We start from the raw sequence: 26,036 nt of genomic DNA, 5'->3' as shown, positions 1-26,036 counted from the left end.
GATTTTTCGGACAGTTAGTGATTACGATTCGATTTGCGATTTATTTTATTGAAGTTTTGCTAAAGTAGAATTTTTACAGCCGGTCAATTTTTGACTGAAGCTGCGTGATGCAGCATAGAGCAGATGAACTAGGCAGGAAGTCAGACACAGAACGGCAGAGTATCCGGTCGATTTTCAAAATAAAACACCCTTTTTAGACTCCTGATCGTACATCAACAATAAACACATTTAAAGCAGACCAAAAGGGAAACTACGTAGCTACTTAACCAGAGTAGATAAATAAATAAATAAAGAACAAATAAGCAAAATCTGAACAAGTCAACATCTGACAGGCAAAACGCTCTTATTCTGAAATGCTCCATGTGGATGTAAAGTCAGCCACAGAGAGCTGCTATCTGAAGTTCACAAAATGACAAATTCACGACACGCTAACAACGTGCAGGCTGAACGCTCCGCTGCTCAAACACGTCAGTGTGAGTTGACGCCGGACGACACCACGGCTCAGTCGCTGCCCGTGTCGGTTCAGCTGGCACCATTAACCCACGTTTTCCTCAGTTTGGTTTGTTGCTGTAAAATGTGCACGCCCTGTACTCTGATTGGTCAGTAGGATTGGAACAGCAGGCGCATGGCGCTTGTGATTGGTTAGCAGATCTGTCACACAAGGATGACAACGGTGTGAATCTGTAACTGCACGACTGTTTAAAACGGCTCAGACGTGTAATTAACCTACATTTTAATCGCCGTCTTCACGATTAGCTAATGGTGTTCTTTCCTATTTTAGTTTTTATGAGAGCGCTGAGGGAAACGTCTAGCGAAGGCAGGGCGAGTTAGCTTTTAGCTCTCTGACCTGCTAACAGCGTGTGAAGCTCTCAGTGTTGCTGCTCTTGATGTGTCGTCGTCCACCAAACATGATCACCCAACAGCATCTCCTGTTCATTTTAAATCCAGCAGCGATTAAATTAGTTGTAAAAGTGTGAGAAGAGGAGAAACTGCAGACCGCTCTGTGTCTCTCTCAGCTGTTACTTTTATAATGGAAGGAATGGATCTGGATAATGCATACTTAGATGGTTTTCATATGTTTACAAAGGGTACTGGCAGGAATTTTATTGTCTAAGCAAACAAAATGGTAACTTTATTTGTAGGTTTCAATATAAATCATCAGTACATTTAATCTTTTTGATCACACTGATGACAAAGTTTCATCCCTAAAGGCCCAGACTGGCAGGAAAAGACCCAGAAGAGACAGAACTTTCTGAGGTTCTGCACTGCGACCTGGTGGAGACGGTGGCAGAGGACAGGCTCTGCAGAGGACCTTGTTAAAGACCCCTCAACCATCAGGCAAGAAGCAGAGAGGCCTCAGAACCAGGACCAGACTGGGGAACAGCTTCATTCCACAGTGAGGACGTTAAATTCATCACACGAGTTTCTGCACTAAGGTGCTTTCTGATCTCAGAGCCACTTTCAGTTCTGGACACTTTGTGTTTAATGTTACACATCAGACAGACAGACAGACAAAGAGACAGACAGGTAAAGAGGCAGACAGACAGACAGACAGATGGAGAGACAGACAGGTAAAGAGGCAGACAGACAGACAGACGGAGAGACAGACAGGTAAAGAGGCAGACAGACAGATGGAGAGACAGACAGGTAAAGAGGCAGACAGACAGACAGATGGAGAGACAGACAGGTAAAGAGGCAGACAGACAGACAGATGGAGAGACAGACAGGTAAAGAGGCAGACAGACAGACAGACAGATGGAGAGACAGACAGGTAAAGAGGCAGACAGACAGGTGGAGAGACAGACAGACAGACAGACAGATGGAGAGACAGACAGGTAAAGAGGCAGACAGGTGGAGAGACAGGCAGACAGACAGACAGGTGGAGAGACAGGCAGACAGGTAAAGAGGCAGACAGACAGGTATAACGAGTCATACCTGTCCAGCAGGGTGTGGTCTACATCAGAAAGTCCTGCAGACGGACTGACCAATGAGGAGCAGAACTGTTGTAGCTGTCCCGCCTCTATCGCCTGATTGATGAGAGCGACAGCCGACAGCATCTCCACGGCAACAAAGAGCTCCTCCTGCTGCAGCTCCCCCTGGTGGAGACACACAGGTAACATACTCATGAATATTCATGAATTCAGTGTTCTGCTGCACCAGTGCTGCGTGTTCAGGAGCGTGTTCTGCTGCGTGTTCAGGAGCGTGTTCTGCTGCGTGTTCAGGAGCGTGTTCTGCTGCGTGTTCAGGAGCATGTTCAGGAGCGTGTTCAGGAGCGTGTTCAGGAGCGTGTTCTGCTGCGTGTTCAGGAGCGTGTTCAGGAGCATGTTCAGGAGCGTGTTCAGGAGCATGTTCAGGAGCGTGTTCAGGAGCGTGTTCAAGTGCGTGTTCAGGAGCGTGTTCAGGTGCGTGTTCAGGAGCGTGTTCAGGTGCGTGTTCAGGAGCGTGTTCAGGTGCGTGTTCAGGAGCGTGTTCAGGTGCGTGTTCAGGTGCGTGTTCAGGTGCGTGTTCAGGTGCGTGTTCAGGTGCGTGTTCAGGAGCATGTTCAGGAGCATGTTCAAGTGCGTGTTCAGGAGCATGTTCAGGAGCGTGTTCAGGAGCGTGTTCAGGTGCGTGTTCAGGTGCGTGTTCAGGTGCGTGTTCAGGTGCTTGTTCTGCTGCGTGTTCTGCTGCGTGTTCAGGAGCGTGTTCAGGAGCGTGTTCAGGAGCGTGTTCAGGAGCGTGTTCAGGAGCGTGTTCAGGTGCGTGTTCAGGAGCGTGTTCAGGAGCGTGTTCAGGAGCATGTTCAGGAGCATGTTCAGGAGCGTGTTCAAGTGCGTGTTCAAGTGCGTGTTCAGGAGCATGTTCAGGAGCGTGTTCAAGTGCATGTTCAGGTGCATGTTCAGGAGCGTGTTCAGGAGCGTGTTCTGCTGCGTGTTCAGGAGCGTGTTCAGGTGCATGTTCAGGTGCGTGTTCAGGTGCGTGTTCAGGAGTGTGTTCAGGAGTGTGTTCTGCTGCGTGTTCTGCTGTGTGTTCTGCTGCATGTTCAGGAGCGTGTTCAGGAGTGTGTTCTGCTGCGTGTTCTGCTGCGTGTTCAGGAGCGTGTTCAGGTGCATGTTCAGGTGCGTGTTCAGGAGCGTGTTCAGGAGCGTGTTCTGCTGCGTGTTCAGGAGCATGTTCAGGAGCGTGTTCAGGTGCATGTTCAGGTGCGTGTTCAGGTGCGTGTTCAGGAGTGTGTTCTGCTGCGTGTTCTGCTGCGTGTTCTGCTGCGTGTTCAGGAGCGTGTTCTGCTGCGTGTTCAGGTGCGTGTTCAGGAGCGTGTTCAGGTGCATGTTCAGGAGTGTGTTCTGCTGCGTGTTCTGCTGCGTGTTCAGGAGCGTGTTCTGCTGCGTGTTCAGGTGCGTGTTCAGGAGCGTGTTCAGGTGCATGTTCAGGAGTATGTTCAGGTGCATGTTCAGGAGTGTGTTCTGCTGCGTGTTCAGGAGCGTGTTCTGCTGCGTGTTCAGGAGTGTGTTCTGCTGCGTGTTCAGGTGTACCTCAGGAGTCTGTCTCTGCAGCAGCTGCAGCTCTCGGTGGTACAGAGTCGCAGCGAATGGAAACACTTCCGGCAGCTGGAGGTCAGAGTTCATCAGACAGCTGACCGTGTGTCTGCAGTCACTGAGACGCAGCGACGCATTAACGCTCTGCACCGCTGCATGCACTGAAACACACACACACAAACACCCATAACTTAACATCAGAGTGGGAAGACGAGGTGGTGTCGGGGTCAAGGTTAGGGAGGCAGGGGGGTCAGGGTGCATCAGTGAGGCTGTAGACACACCGGTATGGACTAGGACAGACCCGGTGTGTGACTTACCGGTTCTGGCTCTCTGAGCGTCCCGGTTGGCTATGGTCACGCCCTCTTGCAGCTCATCAGGCTCCAGAGGATCAACACAGCCCTGGTCCTGGGGTCAGAGGTCAGAGTCATCAGGCAGAATCTTTACACACTAAATTCTTTTGTCTTATCGCCCTAAACTCTGGCATCTAAACGCCGTTCAGATCAAAGACCTGGGCCTGAACTTGGCTCTGTGTATTTCTGTGTATTTGTGTACTGCTGTGAGTACCAGGGCCTTCTGCTGGCGGTCTGCTGACAGCTGGTCCAGGTACCAGGGTCCGTTGTCAGTACGGAGGCCCCTGAGGGCCAAACATGGCAGCTGCAGAGCCGAGAGCAGAGACAGTTCATCCACAGAGTCCAGAGCTTCATCCACCTGCTCCACCGCCGATCGCACTGACACACAGACACAATCAGCATATGATCAATATTACATTTTATAGAGTTTTAACATGTGATCAAAGAACTGCTCCGGCTCAGCTGCAGACCGAAGACACATGTTCCAGCTGGGCTGTGATTGGTCGCTGCATGTCTTCAGTCGCAGTCTAACTAAAGCTGCACAACGCCATTTGTTCAAAAGGTTTTGTTCTGTTTGTTGAAAATCAGATGTTCTGACGCAGAAAACTATCTATGGGTGTCACAGACTGTAATAACCTACCTGGCCCACTTGGTCTACCTGACCTACCTGTGTGCACTCACTGTGCATGGACATGTGTTTTGGAGGAGGATTTTTTCAGTTGAGAAATAAAGACAGATGTTTGTCTGAGTGGAACTCACTGTTCACCATGTTGATGTTGTCCTGGATCTCCCTCTGAGTCAGGAACTCCTCATAGATATCCTTCTCCTCTGGACCTCCACACTGAGACACAGACAGCAACAGACTCAGTAACACACAGAGCAACAGACTCAGTAACACACAGAGCAACAGACTCAGTTACAGACAGAGTAACAGACTCAGTTACAGACAGAGTAACAGACTCAGTAACACACAGAGTAACAGACTCAGTTACAGACAGAGTAACAGACTCAGTTACAGACAGAGTAACAGACTCAGTAACACACAGAGTAACAGACTCAGTAACACACAGAGTAACAGACTCAGTAACACACAGAGCAACAGACTCAGTAACACACAGAGCAACAGACTCAGTTACAGACAGAGTAACAGACTCAGTTACAGACAGAGTAACAGACTCAGTAACACACAGAGTAACAGACTCAGTTACAGACAGAGTAACAGACTCAGTAACACACAGAGTGACTCAGTTACAGACAGAGTAACAGACTCAGTTACAGACAGAGTGACTCAGTTACAGACAGAGTAACAGACTCAGTAACACACAGAGTGACTCAGTTACAGACAGAGTAACAGACTCAGTTACAGACAGAGTGACTCAGTTACAGACAGAGTGACTCAGTTACAGACAGAGTAACAGACTCAGTAACACACAGAGTGACTCAGTTACAGACAGAGTAACAGACTCAGTAACACACAGAGTAACAGACTCAGTTACAGACAGAGTAACAGACTCAGTTACAGACAGAGTAACAGACTCAGTTACAGACAGAGTGACTCAGTTACAGACAGAGTAACAGACTCAGTTACAGACAGAGTAACAGACTCAGTTACAGACAGAGTAACAGACTCAGTAACACACAGAGTAACAGACTCAGTTACAGACAGAGTAACAGACTCAGTTACAGACAGAGTAACAGACTCAGTAACACACAGAGTAACAGACTCAGTTACAGACAGAGTGACTCAGTTACAGACAGAGTATCCGCTCTAAGCTGGTTTAAGTCCTATTTATCAGATCGATTTCAGTTTGTACATGTTAACGATGAGTCCTCCATGCACGCCAAAGTTAGTCATGGAGTTCCACTAGGATCTATCCTCGGACCAATCCTCTTCACTTTATATATGCTTCCTTTACGCAATATTATCAGGAAACATTCCATAAGCTTTCATTGTTATGCAGATGATACTCAGTTATATCTATCATGTGCTCCCAGTTTTTTTCATTTAGATGCTCTAAATGTACTCCTTGGGAAAAAGGTTAGCATAGAGCCCTGCTGTCATCATAAAGACAATAATGTCTTCTGACTAGATAGACGCACTTCTCTTTGACCAATCAGAGGTGAGACTCACCTTGCTGGCTGCCTGCTCTTCTTTCCTCCTCTTGGCCTGATGCAGCATCTCCTGGTAGACGCTCATCAGCGCCTCCTGCAGGTTACTGAGCAGGGCATTAGGGTTCCTCAGCGCCGCCGCCGTGACCTCCACCTGACCTCTGTCCACCGCCTCGTTAATGGCGATCACCGCCGCATGGACTGATGGGAAAAAGACACCAGTTCACCGTCTTGTCCTTCCCCCCTTGCCTCCCCTCCTCACCTATCCCCCCCTCCCCCATGTGACCTCTACCTGCAGCCTCGTCCACTGACATCTCATTGGCCAGAATTCCTCCAATCTTGTTGAATGCCGGCATCTGGATCCCATATTTATCCAGCTCCAGCTTCATGTTGTCGATCTCCTCCTCTGAACACAGAGAATTTTAAACTCAGACTTCATGTGCACTGAGCTGATATCGGTTACTGTTAACCAGTGACACCAGGTGGAAACAAACAGGTTACCTGTGAACTTGACCTTTCCATACAGGTCGTGGATCTGTGGAGCCAGACCTCGTCTGTACAGGTACAGGCTGCAGACAGACAGGCAGAGGGAGAGACAGACTGAATGAACTCCACCTTCAAATCACAGCCTCAGGGAACTTCTGTAGGCAGTGAACGCACTAAAAGAAGAAGCTCGTGCGTAGAGCTCTCTATGCTATCAAACAGAAATTCCCAATTAAAAATATCTGACAGTGTCATTAAGCTGCTCTGTGGAAGTGAAGTTTGGGTCCACTCAGTCATCATAGCTACATCAGAAGGGAGAAGCACCGAGACCCTACATGCAGAATTCTGCAGAAACATCCTGCACTTTCAAAGAACGTCTCCTACAGAGGCATGTAGCGCAGAACCAGCGAGGTTTCCTCTGACAGGAGCACTAAACCTCATGCACCCCAGATCAAGTCCCCAAGACCCCCTCCAGGTCAAGGCTTATCAAACCCTGAAGAGAGTCCCTTAAGCATGATTTATACTTCTGTGTCAGGGCTACGCCGCTACGCACGTAGCCATGCATTTACACTTGTGCGTCGGTGTCTGTGTCGTCCTGCAATTACACCGCCCAACGCCAGTCCACTGTGTTGACATTTAGCAGCCGAGCAGGCTAACTTCCTGTTTAGCCATCAGCTAACTTTAAAGAGGTGGAATTCTGCTCATTTTCAGGTTCTTATTTAGGGGTTGTAACAGAAAAGGTTTACATGGTTTAAAAAAACTACAAACGAGCCGTTTTCAGTTCGGAGCAGAGTTTTCTGTGGGAGATGGAACTCCCTTTGGGCTTTTTCACTTTGCAAACATGTTACAGCACAAAAAAGGAATATAACTCAATAAAGGAGAGGGAAAAAGCCAAAAAGCAGAACACCACCTCTTTAATGGGGTGCGGCTGGTGTAGCCTTTTCAGATGTTATCGACCGAATGGATCACATTGTGAGGAGAGACGTAGTTGATGTTGTTGTTTGGACTGAGACTGAAATAAGCAGATGTGTTAGAAACGAACGTGTTGAAACGGAGTTGTAAGAGTTTGATGAAGTTCTAAGGAAGCGCTGAATATCTCGCGGCATCTCCACCAGCATCACGTTGTTTCAGTGCGGGGTCCGTCCGGTTATTGTTTTTAGTTATTTTCCCTCTTCAACAAATGAACTAAGGAGACACCGTTTCACACGCGCACAATCTTTTTTTTGTAGGCACAGTCACTAAAGAGGAAGTGACCATGTGACCAACTGTTGCCGTCATGACTGAGATCTACACCAAAGTGTTTATTTATTGATTCATTTGCTGCAGGTGAAACAATGCGAGACACACATTTGGAACAAGACGTGAGGGAGGTGTCACATCGGCCCCTGTGAACAGGCCCCGTTCCTAATAAAGCTTATTGAAATGAGAGAGTCAGGCTTCTGACAGTCAGACAGGTGAACACACCTGAGGGCGTGGATGCAGTAGACGGCTCTCGGCATGTTTTTCTTGTCGTACACGTCTGTAGTTTCTGGGTGGAAGATCTGAAATAACAACAAGCGATTACTGATCGATACTCCGATCAGCTGATCAACAACCTGATCAGTCAGTAACAGTCTGCTCACTGACCGTCGGCAGCCCGAGCGTCGTCATGGCGATCCTCCAGTGGTTGATGTTGTCGGTGTGACGGAACTGAAGACCCACAACCTGATCAGATCAACACACAGCTGATTATTAACAGGTTAGCACATCCTGATATTAATAATATTAGTAATAAAAATAATCAGCACGGTTTTTGAACAGTAGAGAACTGGCTGTGTGTGAGACCTGGTATCGGAGCTGGTCCGGGTCATAGATCTTCTTCAGGGGGACGGCGTTCGGAGCGAATCGGTGACCCAGCTTGGCGAGAATGACCCCGTTCCTCAGCGCTTCCTCCAGCTCGGTGGGAGCAGGAAGCTCCTCCCCCAGACACGCCTCCATCCACCTGAGGAAGAGGAGACAGTGAGGTCATATGAGATGTCACTGAGTACAGAAACTGCATGACGTGGACCTCCGAGGACGAAGAAGAAGAAGAAGAGACGATGTTGATGATGCTGTTCTGACCCGCCTACTGACCACCAGCTCTCTGGAAAATGACATCACCATCTGTAGGAGATCCCACAGACCGTTTATAGGCTGCTTTATGTTTGGACGGCGACTTCATCCTACAGAGACTGAAGTACTAACTAGTACTAAGAACTACCTGTTGTAGGTTTTTAAAGCTTCAGTGTGTACGTTTTAGTGCCATCTAGTGGTGAGGGTTGCAAAATGCAACCAGCAGCTCACGGTGCATTCAGGTGCTCCTCTGATTGTGAAGTCATTCTTCAGACTTCAGTGTGTTCATGTGCTCATAAGTCTGAACAACATGGATGCTGCTACAAAGACGAGCAGATAAACAACACGCAGACATCTAGTCCACTCTGCGTGGACAGCAAACTAACCGTTAGAACCAGGTTACACTTTACATGTTTGCAAAATATCCAATACCTGCTCTGTACGCTTCTTTATGTCCCATGTTCACTTTATTTCTCTTTTGGCAATAAAGATTTAAGGAGGAAAAAAAGATTCTGATCATTCTGACACCACATGAATGCACCATCAGTCCCCCCCCCCCCCTCCTCCCTCCCTCCCTTTGTAAGCGAGCAGGAGAAGCAAAGATGGCCGACTATTGAATAAATATAGTCCCAAATGTTTTGTAGCTGTATGAAAAAGTTTTGTACCTGTGCGGAAAATCTGATCAGAAAAATCCAAAGTTTACAGGCACGTACTTTTGTCCCACATTTGACACGATCTACTGAATAGCCAATGGGAATGCTCGGGTTAACATATCATTTGACTAACCAATCAGGAATGTCAGTTCACCATCCAGACATTTCTGTCTACAGACACCGCGAGGCCTCTTAAAGGGACGCCGCCATGTTTCTACATATGTATCCAGCACAATTCTGAAACACGCTCTGTAGAGCAGTTTGTCCGTTTTCAGCTACTGTAGAAACATGGCGGCTCAACATAGTGGCGTCCCTTTAAGAGGCCTTGCGGTGTCTGTAGACAGAAATGTCTCATTCTGAGGTGATAAAAACAGAACGGTTCATCATGTCACACCGCTGAGAACACAGGTATGGATCTTAGATTGTAGACCCTCCTGAATGTTCCACACTGGACCTTTAAATAAATTAATCTGATGGTGGAACGACCACTAATTCAGAGCCCGAGGCCGTTAATGTGGAAACGCCGTCACGCAGCCGAGCTACACGCTATCAGAAGACACCTGTTCATTCAGACATTCACACGGTCTTCCTGCCTGTGTCAGCTGTGTCTCAGTCTAGCGTCACAGTTTGCTCTTGGTTTGTAAAATATGACGCTCCGCGGCCAGTAGACCGTCCACGTCTGCGACTGGCCATCTGCTGCTGACTCCGCCTCTTTTATATGAACACGATCCAGGATCGGGAAACCAGCTTTATGTGACGGCTGATCCTGAAGCCTGATAACAGAGAGAGATCCTGGTGTGTTGAACTCGCTTCGTGGATCACTGACCTCTTGGCCTCCTCCAGCCTGCAGAGATACTGATAGGCCACATTCTGGATCCTCTGCTCATCCATCTGCTCTGCTGTCAGACGCTCATCTGAACAAAGACAGTAGACGGGTCAACAGGCAGACGGGTAAACAGGCAGACGGGGTAAACAGGCAGACGGGGTAAACAGACAGACGGGCAGACGGGTCAACAGGCAGACGGGGTAAACAGGCAGACGGGGTAAACAGACAGACGGGCAAACGGGTCAACAGACAGACGGGTCAACAGACAGACGGGCAAACGGGCAGAGGGGCAAACGGCCAGAGGGGTAAACAGACAGACGGGTCAACAGGCAGACGGGGTAAACAGACAGACGGGTCAACAGGCAGACGGGCAAACGGGCAGAGGGGTAAACAGACAGACGGGTCAACAGACAGACGGGTCAACGGGTAAACAGACAGACGGGTCAACAGACAGACGGGTCAACGGGTAAACAGACAGATGGGTCAACAGACAGACGGGTCAACAGGCAGACGGGCAAACGGGCAGAGGGGTCAACAGACAGACGGGTCAACAGACAAGACGGGTCAACGGGTAAACAGACGGGTCAACGGGTAAACAGACGGGTCAACGGGTAAACAGACAGACGGGTAAACAGACAGACGGGTAAACAGACAGACGGGTCAACGGGTAAACAGACAGACGGATAAACAGACAGACGGATAAACAGACAGACGGATAAACAGACAGACGGGTCAACAGACAGACGGGTCAACAGACAGACGGGTCAACGGGTAAACAGACAGACGGATAAACAGACAGACGGGTCAACGGATAAACAGGCAGACGGATAAACAGGCAGACGGGTCAACGGATAAACAGGCAGACGGATAAACAGGCAGACGGGGTAAACAGGCAGACGGAGCAAACAGGCAGACGGGGTAAACAGGCAGACGGGGTAAACAGGCAGAGGGGCAAACAGGCAGACGGGCAAACAGGCAGACGGGGTAAACAGGCAGACGGAGCAAACAGGCAGACGGGGTAAACAGGCAGACGGGGTAAACAGGCAGACGGATAAACAGGCAGACGGGGTAAACAGGCAGACGGAGCAAACAGGCAGACGGGGTAAACAGGCAGACGGGGTAAACAGGCAGACGGAGCAAACAGGCAGACGGGGTAAACAGGCAGACGGGGTAAACAGGCAGAGGGGCAAACAGGCAGAGGGGCAAACAGGCAGACGGAGCAAACAGGCAGACAGGTAAACAGGCAGACGGGGCAAACAGGCAGAGGGGCAAACAGGCAGACGGAGCAAACAGGCAGACGGAGCAAACAGGCAGACGGGTCAACAGACAGACGGGTCAACGGGTAAACAGACAGACGGATAAACAGACAGACGGGTCAACGGATAAACAGGCAGACGGATAAACAGGCAGACGGGGTAAACAGGCAGACGGGGTAAACAGGCAGACGGAGCAAACAGGCAGACGGGGTAAACAGGCAGAGGGGCAAACAGGCAGAGGGGCAAACAGGCAGACGGAGCAAACAGGCAGACGGAGCAAACAGGCAGACGGGTCAACAGGCAGACGGGTCAACAGGCAGACGGGTCAACAGGCAGACGGGTCAACAGGCAGACGGGTAAACAGGCAGACGGGTCAACAGGCAGACAGGTAAACAGGCAGACGGGGTAAACAGGCAGACGGGGCAAACAGGCAGACGGAGCAAACAGGCAGACGGAGCAAACAGGCAGACGGGTCAACAGGCAGACGGGTCAACAGGCAGACGGGTAAACAGGCAGACGGGTAAACAGGCAGACGGGTAAACAGGCAGACAGGTGGGTTCGTGTGCAGCCTTTAAACTATAATTTTTCTCTTCTTGTTTATTTAAATTATAAAAGGTTTAGTGTTTTTGTGATCCGAGTGTCGACTGATAGAAACACTGATAACAGCCTGACCCTCTCAGGTGTGAGACTTGACCATATTTCGCTGAGGGAACCTCTGGACTAAATAATATTATAACTACTGAAGTCGATGATGAAATGAAAGGTTAATATTTATCTGATGTGAATCTTCCAGAATAAATCAGTTATCAAAGTGTGAAAGTTGGCAACAAATCAAACTATTTCTAACCATAACTGCTTTTAACTGCTTTTCTACATTAAACTAGTGTTTCCTTCAGTTATTATGATCCACTTAATAAAAAGACTTGTAAACCTGATAAACATGGCAGGAGGCAGAACAGGTTGTAGAGGGAACTTCTGCCACGCAGCAGACAAAAGACATCAACATAGAAGCAGTTATTCTAAACATGGTAAACAGAAATAAACTATCTTCAGTGGAGCTCGATCAAAAACAGGATACTTTATTAAAGTCTGATAAAGTGACTCACAGCGACTGTGTCCGGCTGAATCCGCCATGTTAATCAGCTCGGTCCTCTCGGTGATCAAACTTCTCTCCAGTGTGACTTCACAGCGTGATGAAAACCTGAGCTCGGTCCTGGTTCTGGTTCTGGTTCTGAGTCTCGGTGGTCTGAAACTGTCCGCTGCTCCCAGCTGCTTCCGGTCTAAAGTTTGAAAACTCCCGCCGTCCTCTGATTGGCCGAACGACCAGCCGCTTCTCCCATTGGTTCTAGCGTTGCCGCAGTGGCTTGTGGTCAATGTATGTTGCTGTCGTTAAAACAAACTTTTAGTTTTTGAAACTTCTTCATGTTATTAGACTCAGACAGTTGGTTTATATTCATCCATCCATCCACCGTAAACCGCTTATTATTTAACGTTATTTATTATTTATTTATTTCGTTTCCTCGTCGCCATAGTAACGACGAGTAGGCGTTGCTATGGCTGCCAGCCGCTTCTTCAAACACGTCACTTCTTATTAAAAACATATCGATCTTCCTCCTTCAGTTATTGACAGCTGATCGACGGACGGCTCCGCGTGAGGAAGCTTCACCTGTAACCTGTAAGTGTTCACCTGTTAGCTAGCGCTGCTAACAGTTAGCCGGGGTCATCAAACAGTCAGAGACCTCTAACCTGCCTCACTTTAATAATAACAACACAGTCTTTATTTAAAAACATTTCATCGAATCTGAAATATTTAAAGCAGAAACGTTTGGATTTGATTTTATTGGGTAAATAATTTATTCACAATCTTCCTTATTCTGCCTCTCATTTTAGTTTCTTTCATGTTCAGTTTATTGATCATCAGTTTGAGCTTCATGTGCTGAGGCCTCCAGCAGAGGGCGCTGTTAGCTTTAGCTTTAGCTTTAGCTGAACCCAAACAGGAAGTGGAAAGGTGGCTCTTCAAAATAAATCTCTGTCTCCTTCACACAAAAATATAAATTTGTGAGCTTGAAACAGAATAATGCTCCACTGGAGGAACTGGATGTTTCGTCCATATTTTATTAATCAGGTAAAAACATTTAATCTGTTTCATTTTACACTTTAATAATGATGAGAGTTTTTATTATTATTAATGTTGTTGTTGATTGTTGGTCAGATCTGATGAGCAGTCTGAGGACTTCATTATATTATATTGATCACATATAGATTACTGTAAATTACTGATCAATCGAAACTATGAGCTGATTCATTGATAACAGCAGCCATGCTTCTCAGGTGTGTTTCTGTCTCTTCAGACCCTGTCCAGGTGAGGTCTCCTCCTGCAGGTCCAACATGGCGTCTGATGCGTCTCGTTCAGGTGACGGCGAGGTTAAGGTGAGGAGGAGGAGCGAGGAGAGGAGGAGCGAAGACAGAAGGAGCGAAGAGAGGAGGAGCGAGGAGAGGAGGAGCGAGGAGAGGAAGGAGGTTCAGGAAGCGGGCATCGAGGAGTTAACGTCTGCCGGTCACAGAGCGCTGCAGGAGGGCCGGACGGAGGACGCTTTGACCTGCTTCAACCACGCACTGAAGGCTGCAGGACAGGTGAGGGTCTGAGGTCAGAGGTCACCTACAGGTGACTCTGCTAACAGACTCCATGTACAGAGACTGAGTGCAACAGATTTTCTGAAAACGTAGTTCTGGTTCTTCACCTGTTGGTGGCACAGCACACGGTGACACCTGCACCTAACACGAAGTGAACAAAGGGCCTCAGGTGTGGGCGGGACTTCAGTGCACTCTGTCTCTATACAGTTTACACAGTGGAGGCTCATTGGCTGCTGCTGTTTGTTACAGCGAAGCGTCAGAGCACGACTCCGCGTGGGAGTTTCACCACATCTACTAACAGCTGACATGAAGTTATGATACAGGATAGTAACAGTAGTAATATCAACAGTAGTAGTATTTACAGTAGTAGGAGTACTTACTGTAGTAGTGGTACCTGCAGTAGTAGTAGTAACAGTAGGAGTATTTACAGTAGTAGTAGCACTAGTGGCAGATTTTCAGTCTGAGTATTATTGGATCTCAGTACTGCACTCCACCACAACATGGAACTGACCCACTACAGAACTGGGCTGGACTTTCTGGTACTGTCCTAAACTGGTCTGAATCCTACATGTAGGACAGGGACAACTTTGTGTCTGCTGGTTCCGCTTCTGTTGAACATCTACATGCTGCCACTGGCCCAGATTATGAAAACCACCGATATGCAGACGACTCACAGATTTACATAACAAAACCTGCAGGTGACCGCGATCCAAACAGGCACTGAGGTTCTGCATGGAACTAACCAACAACTGGACGGGGCAGAATATTCTTTAATTTAATAAAGTCACTGATTAAAAGTCAGAGCTCAGCTTCGGTCAGTAATTTTTGAAAACCACAAGCCAGAGATCCTGAACTCAGAGCTGAACTTTAGCAGCCACATTAAGACAAAGTCAGTCTGCTGTCAGCTGAAGAACAGATCAGGGACTAAAGGACTTGTGTCTCAGCAGGACCTGGACCTGCATTTTTCTTCAGCCGACTGGTCTTTACAGGTCTACCTGAAACCTGGACCGCAGCAGATTCAGAACGCTGCTGCTCGAGTCCTCACTAAGACCAACACAGTGGATCACATGAGTCCAGTTCTGAGGTCTTTACACTGTCCTGTCTGACAGAGAACTGGTTTTAAAATCCTGCTGCTGGTTTACAAAGAACAGTTTCTGATCTTCTGCTCCATTATGAACCATCCAGACCTCTCAGCTGGTCTGGGATCAGGTCTGCATTCTATCCCCAAACTAAACCTGGTTTTATGCTCCATATATCTGGAACAAACTCTCAGAAACCTGCAAATCTGCTGAAACTCAGTTCTTTAATTAAACTTCAGGCTTTAGATTAAAAACCTCCACTGTTTTACTCTTTTATCATGTTTTTAAAATCAGTATTTAAATATTTCCCTGTTCTTCAAATCTTTGGATTTCCTTGTTGAAATGTACAAATAAACCTGCGTTACCTGCAGTAATATTAGTACTTACAGTAGTTTTAGTATTAACAGTAGTATTAGTACTTGCAGTAGTAGTACTTGCAGTAATAGTAGTAGTACTTGTAGTGGTCATAAAACTCTTGTTGATTTCCCATCATGCTCTGCTCCTCTTCAGCTGCAGGACTCGCGGGTCCTCCGGGCCTGTTCTTTTAACCTCGGTGCAGCCTATGTGGAGGCGGGCCGGCCTCAGAAAGGTCTGGACCTCCTGCGTCTGGCTCAGTCTGGTCCGAAGGCCGACCGGCTCCCGGACCTCCAGTTCAACCTGGCCCTGGCCCACAATGAACTGGGGCAGAACCAACAGGCCGCCGCCTACTTCCTGCAGGCCGCTCAGCTGTACCGGTCACAGGGAGACGGAGGCAGCGAGGGGGACGCCTGCATGGAGCTGAGCCGCTGCTACAGCAGAGTACAGGTCAGAACCGGAACCAGGAACAGAACCTGAACCAGAACTAGGGACAGATCCTGAACCTAAACCAGAGCTGGATTAGGTCCAGGTGTGGGACCATAATTTACTAAATGAACATCATGCTGTGCTGAAGACTTCAAACTAGCGACTGAGACCATAAACTCATCAGGAAAGTGTTTACTGAGGGAACAAATCAGCTGAGAAGTAGAAACATTTTCTCACAGACTTCTATACAATCACACTTCTTTCTGCAGCCGCTGGAGTCGCCCCCTGCTGGCTGCTGGAGAGGACGCAGGTTTAAGTCGCCCCCTGCTGGCTGTTAGAGAGGACGCAGGTTTAAGTCGCCCCCTGCTGGCTGTTAGAGAGGACGCAGGTTTAAGTCGCCCCCTGCTGGCTGCTAGAGAGGACGCAGGTTTAAGTCGCCCCCTGCTGGCTGCTAGAGAGGACGCAGGTTTAAGTCGCCCCCTGCTGGCCGCTAGAGAGGACGCAGGTTTAAGTCGCCCCCTGCTGGCCGCTAGAGAGGACGCAGGTTTAAGGCGCCCCCTGCTGGCCGTTAGAGAGGACGCAGGTTTAAGTCGCCCCCTGCTGGCTGCTAGAGAGGACGCAGGTTTAAGTCGCCCCCTGCTGGCTGCTAGAGAGGACGCAGGTTTAAGTCGCCCCCTGCTGGCTGCTAGAGAGGACGCAGGTTTAAGTCGCCCCCTGCTGGCCGCTAGAGAGGACACAGGTTTAAGTCGCCCCCTGCTGGCCGCTAGAGAGGACGCAGGTTTAAGTCGCCCCCTGCTGGCCGCTAGAGAGGACACAGGTTTAAGTCGCCCCCTGCTGGCCGTTAGAGAGGACGCAGGTTTAAGTCGCCCCCTGCTGGCTGTTAGAGAGGACGCAGGTTTAAGTCGCCCCCTGCTGGCTGCTAGAGAGGACGCAGGTTTAAGTCGCCCCCTGCTGGCTGCTAGAGAGGACGCAGGTTTAAGTCGCCCCCTGCTGGCCGCTAGAGAGGACGCAGGTTTAAGTCGCCCCCTGCTGGCCGCTAGAGAGGACGCAGGTTTAAGGCGCCCCCTGCTGGCCGCTAGAGGACGCAGGTTTAAGTCGCCCCCTGCTGGCTGCTAGAGAGGACGCAGGTTTAAGTCGCCCCCTGCTGGCCGCTAGAGAGGACGCAGGTTTAAGTCGCCCCCTGCTGGCCGCTAGAGGACGCAGGTTTAAGTCGCCCCCTGCTGGCTGCTAGAGAGGACGCAGGTTTAAGGCGCCCCCTGCTGGCCGCTAGAGAGGACGCAGGTTTAAGTCGCCCCCTGCTGGCCGCTAGAGAGGACGCAGGTTTAAGGCGCCCCCTGCTGGCCGCTAGAGAGGACACAGGTTTAAGGCGCCCCCTGCTGGCTGCTGGAGAGGACGCAGGTTTAAGGAGGTTTCAGGTGCTTCAGGTTCAGACCTGGAGGTTCCTACTTCATTGAGATTACAGAAATAACATTTGGCAACCTCTCGTCACTTCACTACAACTCTTGATTGGCCAGGATGTTAAGTTTCTAATATTTTGGTCTCTGACGGTTCAAGTCTCAGGTGACCTCTCTCTCTCTCTCTGTGCAGGACTGGTCTCTGGCAGTTGAGGCCTCAGGTGACCTCTCTCTCTCTCTCTGTGCAGGACTGTAATCTGGCGGTTCAGGTTCAGGTGACCTCTCTCTCTCTCTCTGTGTTCAGGACTGTCCTCTGGCGGTTCAGGTCTCAGGTGACCTTTCTCTCAGTGCAGGACTGGTCTCTGGCGGTTCAGGTCTCAGGTGACCTCTCTCTCTCTCTCTGTGCAGGACTGGTCTCTGGCAGTTGAGGCCTCAGGTGACCTCTCTTTCTCTCTCTCTGTGCAGGACTGGTCTCTGGCGGTTCAGGTCTCAGGTGACCTCTCTCTCTCTCTGTGCAGGACTGGTCTCTGGCAGTTCAGGTCTCAGGTGACCTATCTCTCTCTCTGTGTGCAGGACTGGTCTCTGGCGGGTTCAGGTCTCAGGTGACCTCTTTCTCTCTCTCTGTGTGCAGGACTGGTCTCTGGCGGTTCAGGTCTCATGTGACCTCTTTCTCTCTCTGTGTGCAGGACTGGTCTATAGCGGTTCAGGTCTCAGGTGACCTCTCTCTCTCTCTCTCTGTGAGCAGGACTGGTCTCTGGCGGTTCAGGTCTCAGGTGACCTCTCTCTCTCTCTCTGTGCAGGACTGGTCTCTGGCAGTTGAGGCCTCAGGTGACCTCTCTTTCTCTCTCTCTGTGCAGGACTGGTCTCTGGCAGTTCAGGTCTCAGGTGACCTCTCTCTCTCTCTCTGTGTACAGGACTGGTCTCTGGCGGTTCAGGTCTCAGGTGACCTATCTCTCTCTCTGTGTGCAGGACTGGTCTCTGGCGGTTCAGGTCTCATGTGACCTCTTTCTCTCTCTCTGTGTGCAGGACTGGTCTCTAGCGGTTCAGGTCTCAGGTGACCTCTCTCTCTCTCTCTGTGTGAGCAGGACTGGCCTCTGGCGGTTCAGGTCTCAGGTGACCTCTCTCTCTCTCTGTGTTCAGGACTGGTCTCTGGCGGTTCAGGTCTCAGGTGACCTCTCTCTCTCTCTGTGTTCAGGACTGGTCTCTGGCGGTTCAGGTCTCAGGTGACCTCTCTCCCTCTCTGTGTTCAGGACTGGTCTCTGGCGGTTCAGGCCTCAGGTGACCTCTCTCTCTCTCTCTGTGTGTGCAGGACTGGTCTCTGGCGGTTCAGGTCTCAGGTGACCTCTCTCTCTCTCTCTCTGTGTGCAGGACTGGTCTCTGGCGGGTCAGGTCTCAGGTGACCTCTCTCTCTCTCTCTGTGTGCAGGACTGTCATCTGGCGGTTCAGATCTCAGGTGACCTCTCTCTCTCTCTCTGTGTACAGGACTGGTCTCTGGCGGTTCAGGTCTCAGGTGACCTATCTCTCTCTCTGTGTGCAGGACTGGTCTCTGGCGGTTCAGGTCTCAGGTGACCTCTTTCTCTCTCTCTCTGTGTGCAGGACTGGTCTCTGGCGGTTCAGGTCTGAGGTGACCTATCTCTCTCTGTGTTCAGGACTGGCCTCTGGCGGTTCAGGTCTCAGGTGACCTCTTTCTCTCTCTCTGTGTGCAGGACTGGTCTCTAGCAGTTCAGGTCTCAGGTGACCTCTTTCTCTCTCTGTGTTCAGGACTGGTCTCTGGCGGTTCAGGTCTCAGGTGACCTCTCTCTCTCTCTGTGTGCAGGACTGGTCTCTAGCAGTTCAGGTCTCAGGTGACCTCTTCTCTCTCTGTGTGCAGGACTGGCCTCTGGCGGTTCAGGTCTCAGGTGACCTCTCTCTCTCTCTGTGTGCAGGACTGGTCTCTAGCAGTTCAGGTCTCAGGTGACCTATCTCTCTCTCTGTGTTCAGGACTGGCCTCTGGCGGTTCAGGTCTCAGGTGACCTCTTTCTCTCTCTCTGTGTGCAGGACTGGTCTCTAGCAGTTCAGGTCTCAGGTGACCTATCTCTCTCTCTGTGTGCAGGACTGGCCTCTGGCGGTTCAGGTCTCAGGTGACCTCTCTCTCTCTCTCGAGCAGGACTGGCCTCTGGCGGTTCAGGCCTCAGGTGACCTCTCTCTCTCTCTCTGTGTGCAGGACTGGTCTCTGGCGGTTCAGGTCTCAGGTGACCTCTCTCTCTCTCTGTGTGCAGGACTGGTCTCTAGCGGTTCAGGTCTCAGGTGACCTATCTCTCTCTCTGTGTGCAGGACTGGCCTCTGGCGGTTCAGGTCTCAGGTGACCTCTCTCTCTCTCTGTGAGCAGGACTGGCCTCTGGCGGTTCAGGTCTCAGGTGACCTCTTCTCTCTCTCTGTGTGCAGGACTGGTCTCTGGCGGTTCAGGCCTCAGGTGACCTCTCTCTCCCTCTGTGTGCAGGACTGGTCTCTGGCGGTTCAGGTCTCAGGTGACCTCTCTCTCTCTGTGTGTTCAGGACTGGTCTCTGGCGGTTCAGGTCTCAGGTGACCTCTTTCTCTCTCTGTGCAGGACTGGTCTCTGGCGGTTCAGGTCTCAGGTGACCTCTCTCTCTCTCTGTGTGCAGGACTGGTCTCTGGCGGTTCAGGTCTCAGGTGACCTCTCTCTCTCTCTGTGTGCAGGACTGGTCTCTGGCGGTTCAGGTCTCAGGTGACCTCTCTCTCTCTCTGTGTTCAGGACTGGTCTCTGGCGGTTCAGGTCTCAGGTGACCTCTCTCTCTCTCTCTGTGTGCAGGACTGGTCTCTAGCGGTTCAGGTCTCAGGTGACCTATCTCTCTCTCTGTGTGCAGGACTGGCCTCTGGCGGTTCAGGTCTCAGGTGACCTCTCTCTCTCTCTGTGAGCAGGACTGGCCTCTGGCGGTTCAGGTCTCAGGTGACCTCTTTCTCTCTCTCTGTGTGCAGGACTGGCCTCTAGCGGTTCAGGCCTCAGGTGACCTCTCTCTCTCTCTCTGTGTGCAGGACTGGTCTCTGGCGGTTCAGGTCTCAGGTGACCTCTCTCTCTCTCTGTGTGTTCAGGACTGGTCTCTGGCGGTTCAGGTCTCAGGTGACCTCTTTCTCTCTCTCTGTGCAGGACTGGTCTCTGGCGGTTCAGGTCTCAGGTGACCTCTCTCTCTCTCTCTGTGCAGGACTGGTCTCTGGCGGTTCAGGTCTCAGGTGACCTCTCTCTCTCTCTCTGTGTGCAGGACTGGTCTCTGGCGGTTCAGGTCTCAGGTGACCTCTCTCTCTCTCTGTGTGCAGGACTGGTCTCTGGCGGTTCAGGCCTCAGGTGACCTCTCTCTCCCTCTCTCTCTCTCTCTCTCTCTCTCTCTCTCTCTCTCTGTGTGCAGGACTGGCCTCTGGCGGTTCAGGTCTCAGGTGACCTCTCTCTCTCTCTGTGAGCAGGACTGGCCTCTGGCGGTTCAGGTCTCAGGTGACCTCTTTCTCTCTCTCTGTGTGCAGGACTGGCCTCTGGCGGTTCAGGCCTCAGGTGACCTCTCTCTCTCTCTCTGTGTGCAGGACTGGTCTCTGGCGGTTCAGGTCTCAGGTGACCTCTCTCTCTCTCTGTGTGTTCAGGACTGGTCTCTGGCGGTTCAGGTCTCAGGTGACCTCTTTCTCTCTCTCTGTGCAGGACTGGTCTCTGGCGGTTCAGGTCTCAGGTGACCTCTCTCTCTCTCTCTGTGTGCAGGACTGGTCTCTGGCGGTTCAGGCCTCAGGTGACCTCTCTCTCTCTCTGTGTGCAGGACTGGTCTCTGGCGGTTCAGGCCTCAGGTGACCTCTCTCTCCCTCTCTCTCTCTCTCTCTCTCTCTCTCTCCTCTCTCTCTCTCTCTCTCTCTCTCTCTCTCTGTGTGCAGGACTGGCCTCTGGCGGTTCAGGTCTCAGGTGACCTCTCTCTCTCTCTGTGTGCAGGACTGGTCTCTGGCGGTTCAGGTCTCAGGTGACCTCTTTCTCTCTCTCTGTGTGCAGGACTGGCCTCTGGCGGTTCAGGCCTCAGGTGACCTCTCTCTCTCTCTGTGTGTGCAGGACTGGTCTCTGGCGTTCAGGTCTCAGGTGACCTCTCTCTCTCTCTGTGTGTTCAGGACTGGTCTCTGGCGTTCAGGTCTCAGGTGACCTCTTTCTCTCTCTCTGTGCAGGACTGGTCTCTGGCGGTTCAGGTCTCAGGTGACCTCTCTCTCTCTCTGTGTGCAGGACTGGTCTCTGGCGGTTCAGGCCTCAGGTGACCTCTCTCTCTCTCTCTGTGTGCAGGACTGGTCTCTGGCGGTTCAGGTCTCAGGTGACCTCTCTCTCTCTCTGTGTTCAGGACTGGTCTCTGGCGGTTCAGGCCTCAGGTGACCTCTCTCTCTCTCTCTCTCTCTCTCTCTCTCTCTCTCTCTCTGTGTGTGCAGGACTGGTCTCTGGCGGTTCAGGTTCAGGTGACCTCTCTCTCTCTCTCTCTCTCTCTCTCTCTCTCTCTCTCTCTCTCTCTGTGTGCAGGACTGGTCTCTGGCGGTTCAGGTTTCAGGTGACCTCTCTCTCTCTCTCTGTGTGCAGGACTGGTCTCTGGCGGTTCAGGTCTCAGGTGACCTCTCTCTCCATCTCTGTGTACAGGACTGGTCTCTGGCGGTTCAGGTCTCAGGTGACCTCTCTCTCCTCTGTGTACAGGACTGGTCTCTGGCGGTTCAGGTCTCAGGTGACTTCTCTCTCCCTCTCTGTGTGCAGGACTGGTCTCTGGCGGTTCAGGTCTCAGGTGACTTCTCTCTCCCTCTCTGTGTGCAGGACTGGTCTCTGGCGGTTCAGGTCTCAGGTGACTTCTCTCCCTCTCTGTGTGCAGGACTGGTCTCTGGCGGTTCAGGTCTCAGGTGACTTCTCTCTCCCTCTCTGTGTGCAGGACTGGTCTCTGGCGGTTCAGGTCTCAGGTGACCTCTCTCTCTCTCTCTGTGTGCAGGACTGGCCTCTGGCGGTTCAGGTCTCAGGTGACTTCTCTCTCCCTCTCTGTGTGCAGGACTGGTCTCTGGCGGTTCAGGTCTCAGGTGACCTCTCTCTCTCCCTCTCTGTGTACAGGACTGGCCTCTGGCGGTTCAGGGTTTCCTGCGGGCTGCAGAGAGTTACAGACTGGCGGCCATGTTGGATTCTGCAGCCGCTGCCCTAAAAGAGGCAGGAAGTCACATGATCCAATCGGATCAGTTCAGCCATAATGACATCATCGGCGTGCTGACAGAGTGTCTGAGTTTGACAGACAGCATCACTGACCCGAGGATTCTGGGTAATCACCTTCAGTACTGTTAAAAAGTGAATTTAATTAAACGGTTTATTTTTCAGCTGATTGAATAACTGTCAGTCTGTCTGCTTCTGTTGTCCAGGTGAGTTGTACCTGTCAGTGGGTGTGTCTTACTGCCATCTCAGGTGTTTCCAGGACGCCGCGCGGTGCTTCCAGCTGGCTCTGGGCCCCGCGGCTCAGCGCCCCCCCTGCTGGCCAAAGTGCTGCACAACCTGGGAGCTGCTCTGAACTCTGTGGGCCAGTTCACACCTGCTGTGGGCTACCACAGGCTGGCCGCTGGACTCTACGGTCAGACTCCGCCCATCACCTGTCACTGCAATCAATCAATCAGGGGCCGCACTGATCAGGTGTCTCAGAGCAGGAAGTCAGCCCTGACTCTTCTTTAGTTAGTGGATATTAAATTTAATATGTTCATTATGTGTGACATCACAGAAATCAATCAGCAGGTGAGTCACATGATCAGCCTGCAGCTTAAACTCCCTGTGATTGGTCCCAGATTTGGTATACATGTTCACTGTACGTCAGTATATTATGACATCATCATTTACAGGTTTCTGTTTCTGTGTGCAGGCTCTCTGGGTTGCCGTGGCGACCAGGCTCGGTGTTTCAGTAACTTGGCTTTTGCCTTCAGTCAGCTGGGTGATGAAGAGGAGGCGGCGGAGAGCTTCATCCACGCTCTGCAGGGATTCAGAGACACAGGTGATATTAGTAACGGCGTCCTGCTGTCCAGCTTTTAAAGCAGAAACACTGAAATATGAAAGAGAAGAAGGAACTCGCTCTGTACCCGTCTGTGTCTCTGCAGAGGACCACCTGGCTCAGGTCCAGGTGTGTGAGTCGTTGGCAGAGTGTTACCTGAAGCAGAGGAAGCAGAAGAAAGCTGTCCAGCTCTACAAACAGGCTCTGGCCGCCCTGACTCACTGCAAGGTAACAACACAGCAGCGTGTTAATGTAAGGGGGTCAAAGGTCAGAGGTCACGCACTCTAACCAGTCACAGCTCATATTTTATACCTTCAGGACAGTTCTGGCTCTGTTCGGGATCGTCTGGTGGAGCGTCTGACTGCAGCTCTACAGCAGAGTCTGACTGTCAGTCCGCAGGTCTGATCACATGACACAACGCTGACCGACTGCCAAAACACCACATCAAACTGACCGACCGCCAAAACACCACATCAAGCTGACCGACCGCCAAAACACCACATCAAGCTGACCGACCGCCAAAACACCACATCAAGCTGACCGACCGCCAAAACACCACATCAAGCTGACCGACCGCCAAAACACCACATCAAGCTGACCGACCGCCAAAACACCACATCAAACTGACCGACCGCCAAAACACCACATCAAACTGACCGACCGCCAAAACACCACATCACGCGACCGACCGCCAAAACACCACTTCAAACTGACCGACCGCCAAAACACCACATCAAACTGACCGACCGCCAAAACACCACATCAAACTGACCGACCGCCAAAACACCACATCAAACTGTCCGACCGCCAAAACACCACATCAAACTGACAGACCGCCAAAACACCACATCAAACTGACGACCGCCAAAACCACATCAAACTGACCGACCGCCAAAACACCACTTCAACTGTCCGACCGCCAAAACACCACATCAAACTGTCCGACCGCCAAAACACCACATCAAACTGACCGACCGCCAAAACACCACATCAAACTGACCGACCGCCAAAACACCACATCAAACTGACAGACCGCCAAAACACCACATCAAACTGACCGACCGCCAAAACACCACATCAAACTGACCGACCGCCAAAACACCACATCAAACTGACCGACCGCCAAAACACCACATCAAACTGACAGACCGCCAAAACACCACATCAAACTGACCGACCGCCAAAACACCACATCAAACTGACAGACCGCCAAAACACCACATCAAACTGACCGACCGCCAAAACACCACATCAAACTGACAGACCGCCAAAACACCACATCAAACTGACCGACCGCCAAAACACCACATCAAACTGACCGACCGCCAAAACACCACATCAAACTGACAGACCGCCAAAACACCACATCAAACTGACCGACCGCCAAAACACCACTTCACGCTGACTGACAGGAGCAACTTTTACATTTGATTCATTAATCACCTTTTTTCACACTCAGAGGCCACGCCCACACAGACCACCTATTGGACAGCGGGCCAGGTAATAGCCAATCAGCTCTACTGTCACTGTAACACACCTGAGCCAGAACATAGCAGAGCAACTATTTACTTGCAATTTATTTATTCTGACATTTATCAGTTCTGTCCCTGCCCAGCTGTTTTCATTAATCTGCTCCGCCCCCTCACAGGAAGAGTGACATCACACAGAGTCCATGCCAAGTGTCAACCAGCAATCAGACAGTCAGAGGTGGGAGGGGCAAGGTGAGTCTCTCCTGTTCCAGGTAGAATAACAAAGTAAACATAGAGGCTTCACAACTTTATTTTGCATGATTTAAAATATAAATATAAATGTCAGAGTTGACACAGAGGAAGCACCACAGGAGGAAAAGGTACAAACTCCCAGGTGACTGGCAGGTAAGCTCCAACTAAACGAGCAAAGTAAATCCAACACGGCAGCGAGTGTGAGTGAGTGAGACAGAGTGTCATTACCTGCTGATCAGTTTCCCAGTGTTGACGTCAGTAACTTCCTCCTGTCTGTTGTGGGTCCGTCAGGTGCTACAGTGTCAGAGCAGGAGGCCACAGCTAGACAGGAAGCAGCAGAGCATTGCGGGTCAGCAGGCCGCGGAGCCACTGGAGCACCTGGACTACACAGGTTACACACAGATTGATCATAATCGCGCAGCACGGCAGTTATTTATAAATCAGTCTTATTGATTTGCTACGACCCGACCTGCAGACGGGCCCTGAGCCAGAGGTTGAGAACCTGTTTCTTTTGTCTCTCTGTGCTTCCAGGTCAGACCAGCTGCAGCACAGTGAGTCACCTGTTACACCTGGTCCTGAGTTCTCCTGGTTCTCTGAAGTTCTACTGAGAACCCAGGAGAACCCGTCTATGACACATAATTTCAGAACTGTCTGAAGATGTTCCATTAACAGACAGGAAGTGTTCGTGATGACGTACCTGTGTTTTTCAGGTGAGCTGTGGTTGGACAGAGAGAAGCTGCTCACTGACAGGTGACTGACCGCCGTCAACCAAACCAAACTTTATTTATAAAACTTTATTTATAAAGATCCAAATTATCGACATTAAAAACACAAAGCTGATTGGCCCTTGTTTTCTTTCAGTGAAACCTCATTGGTCCAGGAGAAAGATACCCCACCCGCCGGCCCAGATGATGTCAGAGAGGCCACACCCCCAGGTGGAGGTCTCGGATCTGTTTACTGATGTAGACCCGCCTGCCTGACACTTTCATTGATCACATGTTGATGAGAGATCAAAGTCTCTGTGATCACTGGACTGAATATAGAGACTGGTTTCCATGGAAACTACAGGAAGAAAACAGCGTTGCTTTAATATGCGTCATCACAGAGATGTGCAGATAACTGCAGATACTATACTGT

At 50.7% G+C, this 26,036-nt stretch overlaps 2 protein-coding genes across 2 annotated transcripts in view; one reads left to right on the top strand and one right to left on the bottom strand.

Annotated features, from left to right (window-relative positions):
* Positions 1–12,542, bottom strand: part of iqgap3 (IQ motif containing GTPase activating protein 3) — a 30,811-nt gene extending 18,269 nt beyond the window's left edge. Inside the window, exons 1-13 of the mRNA XM_038712435.1 lie at positions 12,390–12,542; positions 10,028–10,115; positions 8,282–8,438; positions 8,084–8,161; positions 7,922–7,998; positions 6,476–6,543; positions 6,267–6,380; positions 5,997–6,175; positions 4,625–4,706; positions 4,080–4,243; positions 3,833–3,920; positions 3,513–3,676; positions 1,936–2,096 (exon numbers count right to left, since the gene is read on the bottom strand). Coding sequence (XP_038568363.1) covers positions 1,936–2,096; positions 3,513–3,676; positions 3,833–3,920; positions 4,080–4,243; positions 4,625–4,706; positions 5,997–6,175; positions 6,267–6,380; positions 6,476–6,543; positions 7,922–7,998; positions 8,084–8,161; positions 8,282–8,438; positions 10,028–10,115; positions 12,390–12,417 — 1,448 coding nt within the window. The 5' untranslated portion in view covers positions 12,418–12,542. The remainder of the gene's footprint in view (positions 1–1,935; positions 2,097–3,512; positions 3,677–3,832; positions 3,921–4,079; positions 4,244–4,624; positions 4,707–5,996; positions 6,176–6,266; positions 6,381–6,475; positions 6,544–7,921; positions 7,999–8,083; positions 8,162–8,281; positions 8,439–10,027; positions 10,116–12,389) is intronic.
* A 90-nt stretch (positions 12,543–12,632) lies between these two features.
* On the top strand, positions 12,633–25,592 carry LOC119898366 (tetratricopeptide repeat protein 24-like). The gene is given in 13 exon segments (XM_038712576.1): positions 12,633–12,958; positions 13,635–13,917; positions 15,507–15,800; positions 22,266–22,467; positions 22,565–22,669; positions 22,672–22,770; positions 23,053–23,181; positions 23,285–23,406; positions 23,497–23,577; positions 24,638–24,678; positions 24,827–24,899; positions 25,104–25,290; positions 25,431–25,592. Coding segments are annotated over 12 exon segments (1,656 nt in total). The 5' UTR covers positions 12,633–12,958; positions 13,635–13,671; the 3' UTR covers positions 25,508–25,592.
* Positions 25,593–26,036: the final 444 nt, after the last annotated feature.

Source organism: Micropterus salmoides, unplaced genomic scaffold (genome assembly GCF_014851395.1).
Source record: "Micropterus salmoides isolate LMB-PRFRI ecotype aquatic unplaced genomic scaffold, ASM1485139v1 Ms_hic_scaffold_11, whole genome shotgun sequence".
Classification (NCBI taxonomy): Eukaryota; Metazoa; Chordata; class Actinopteri; order Centrarchiformes; family Centrarchidae; genus Micropterus; species Micropterus salmoides.
Note: the sequence above shows the minus strand (reverse complement) of the source record. Positions and strands in the feature narration are given on the sequence as shown.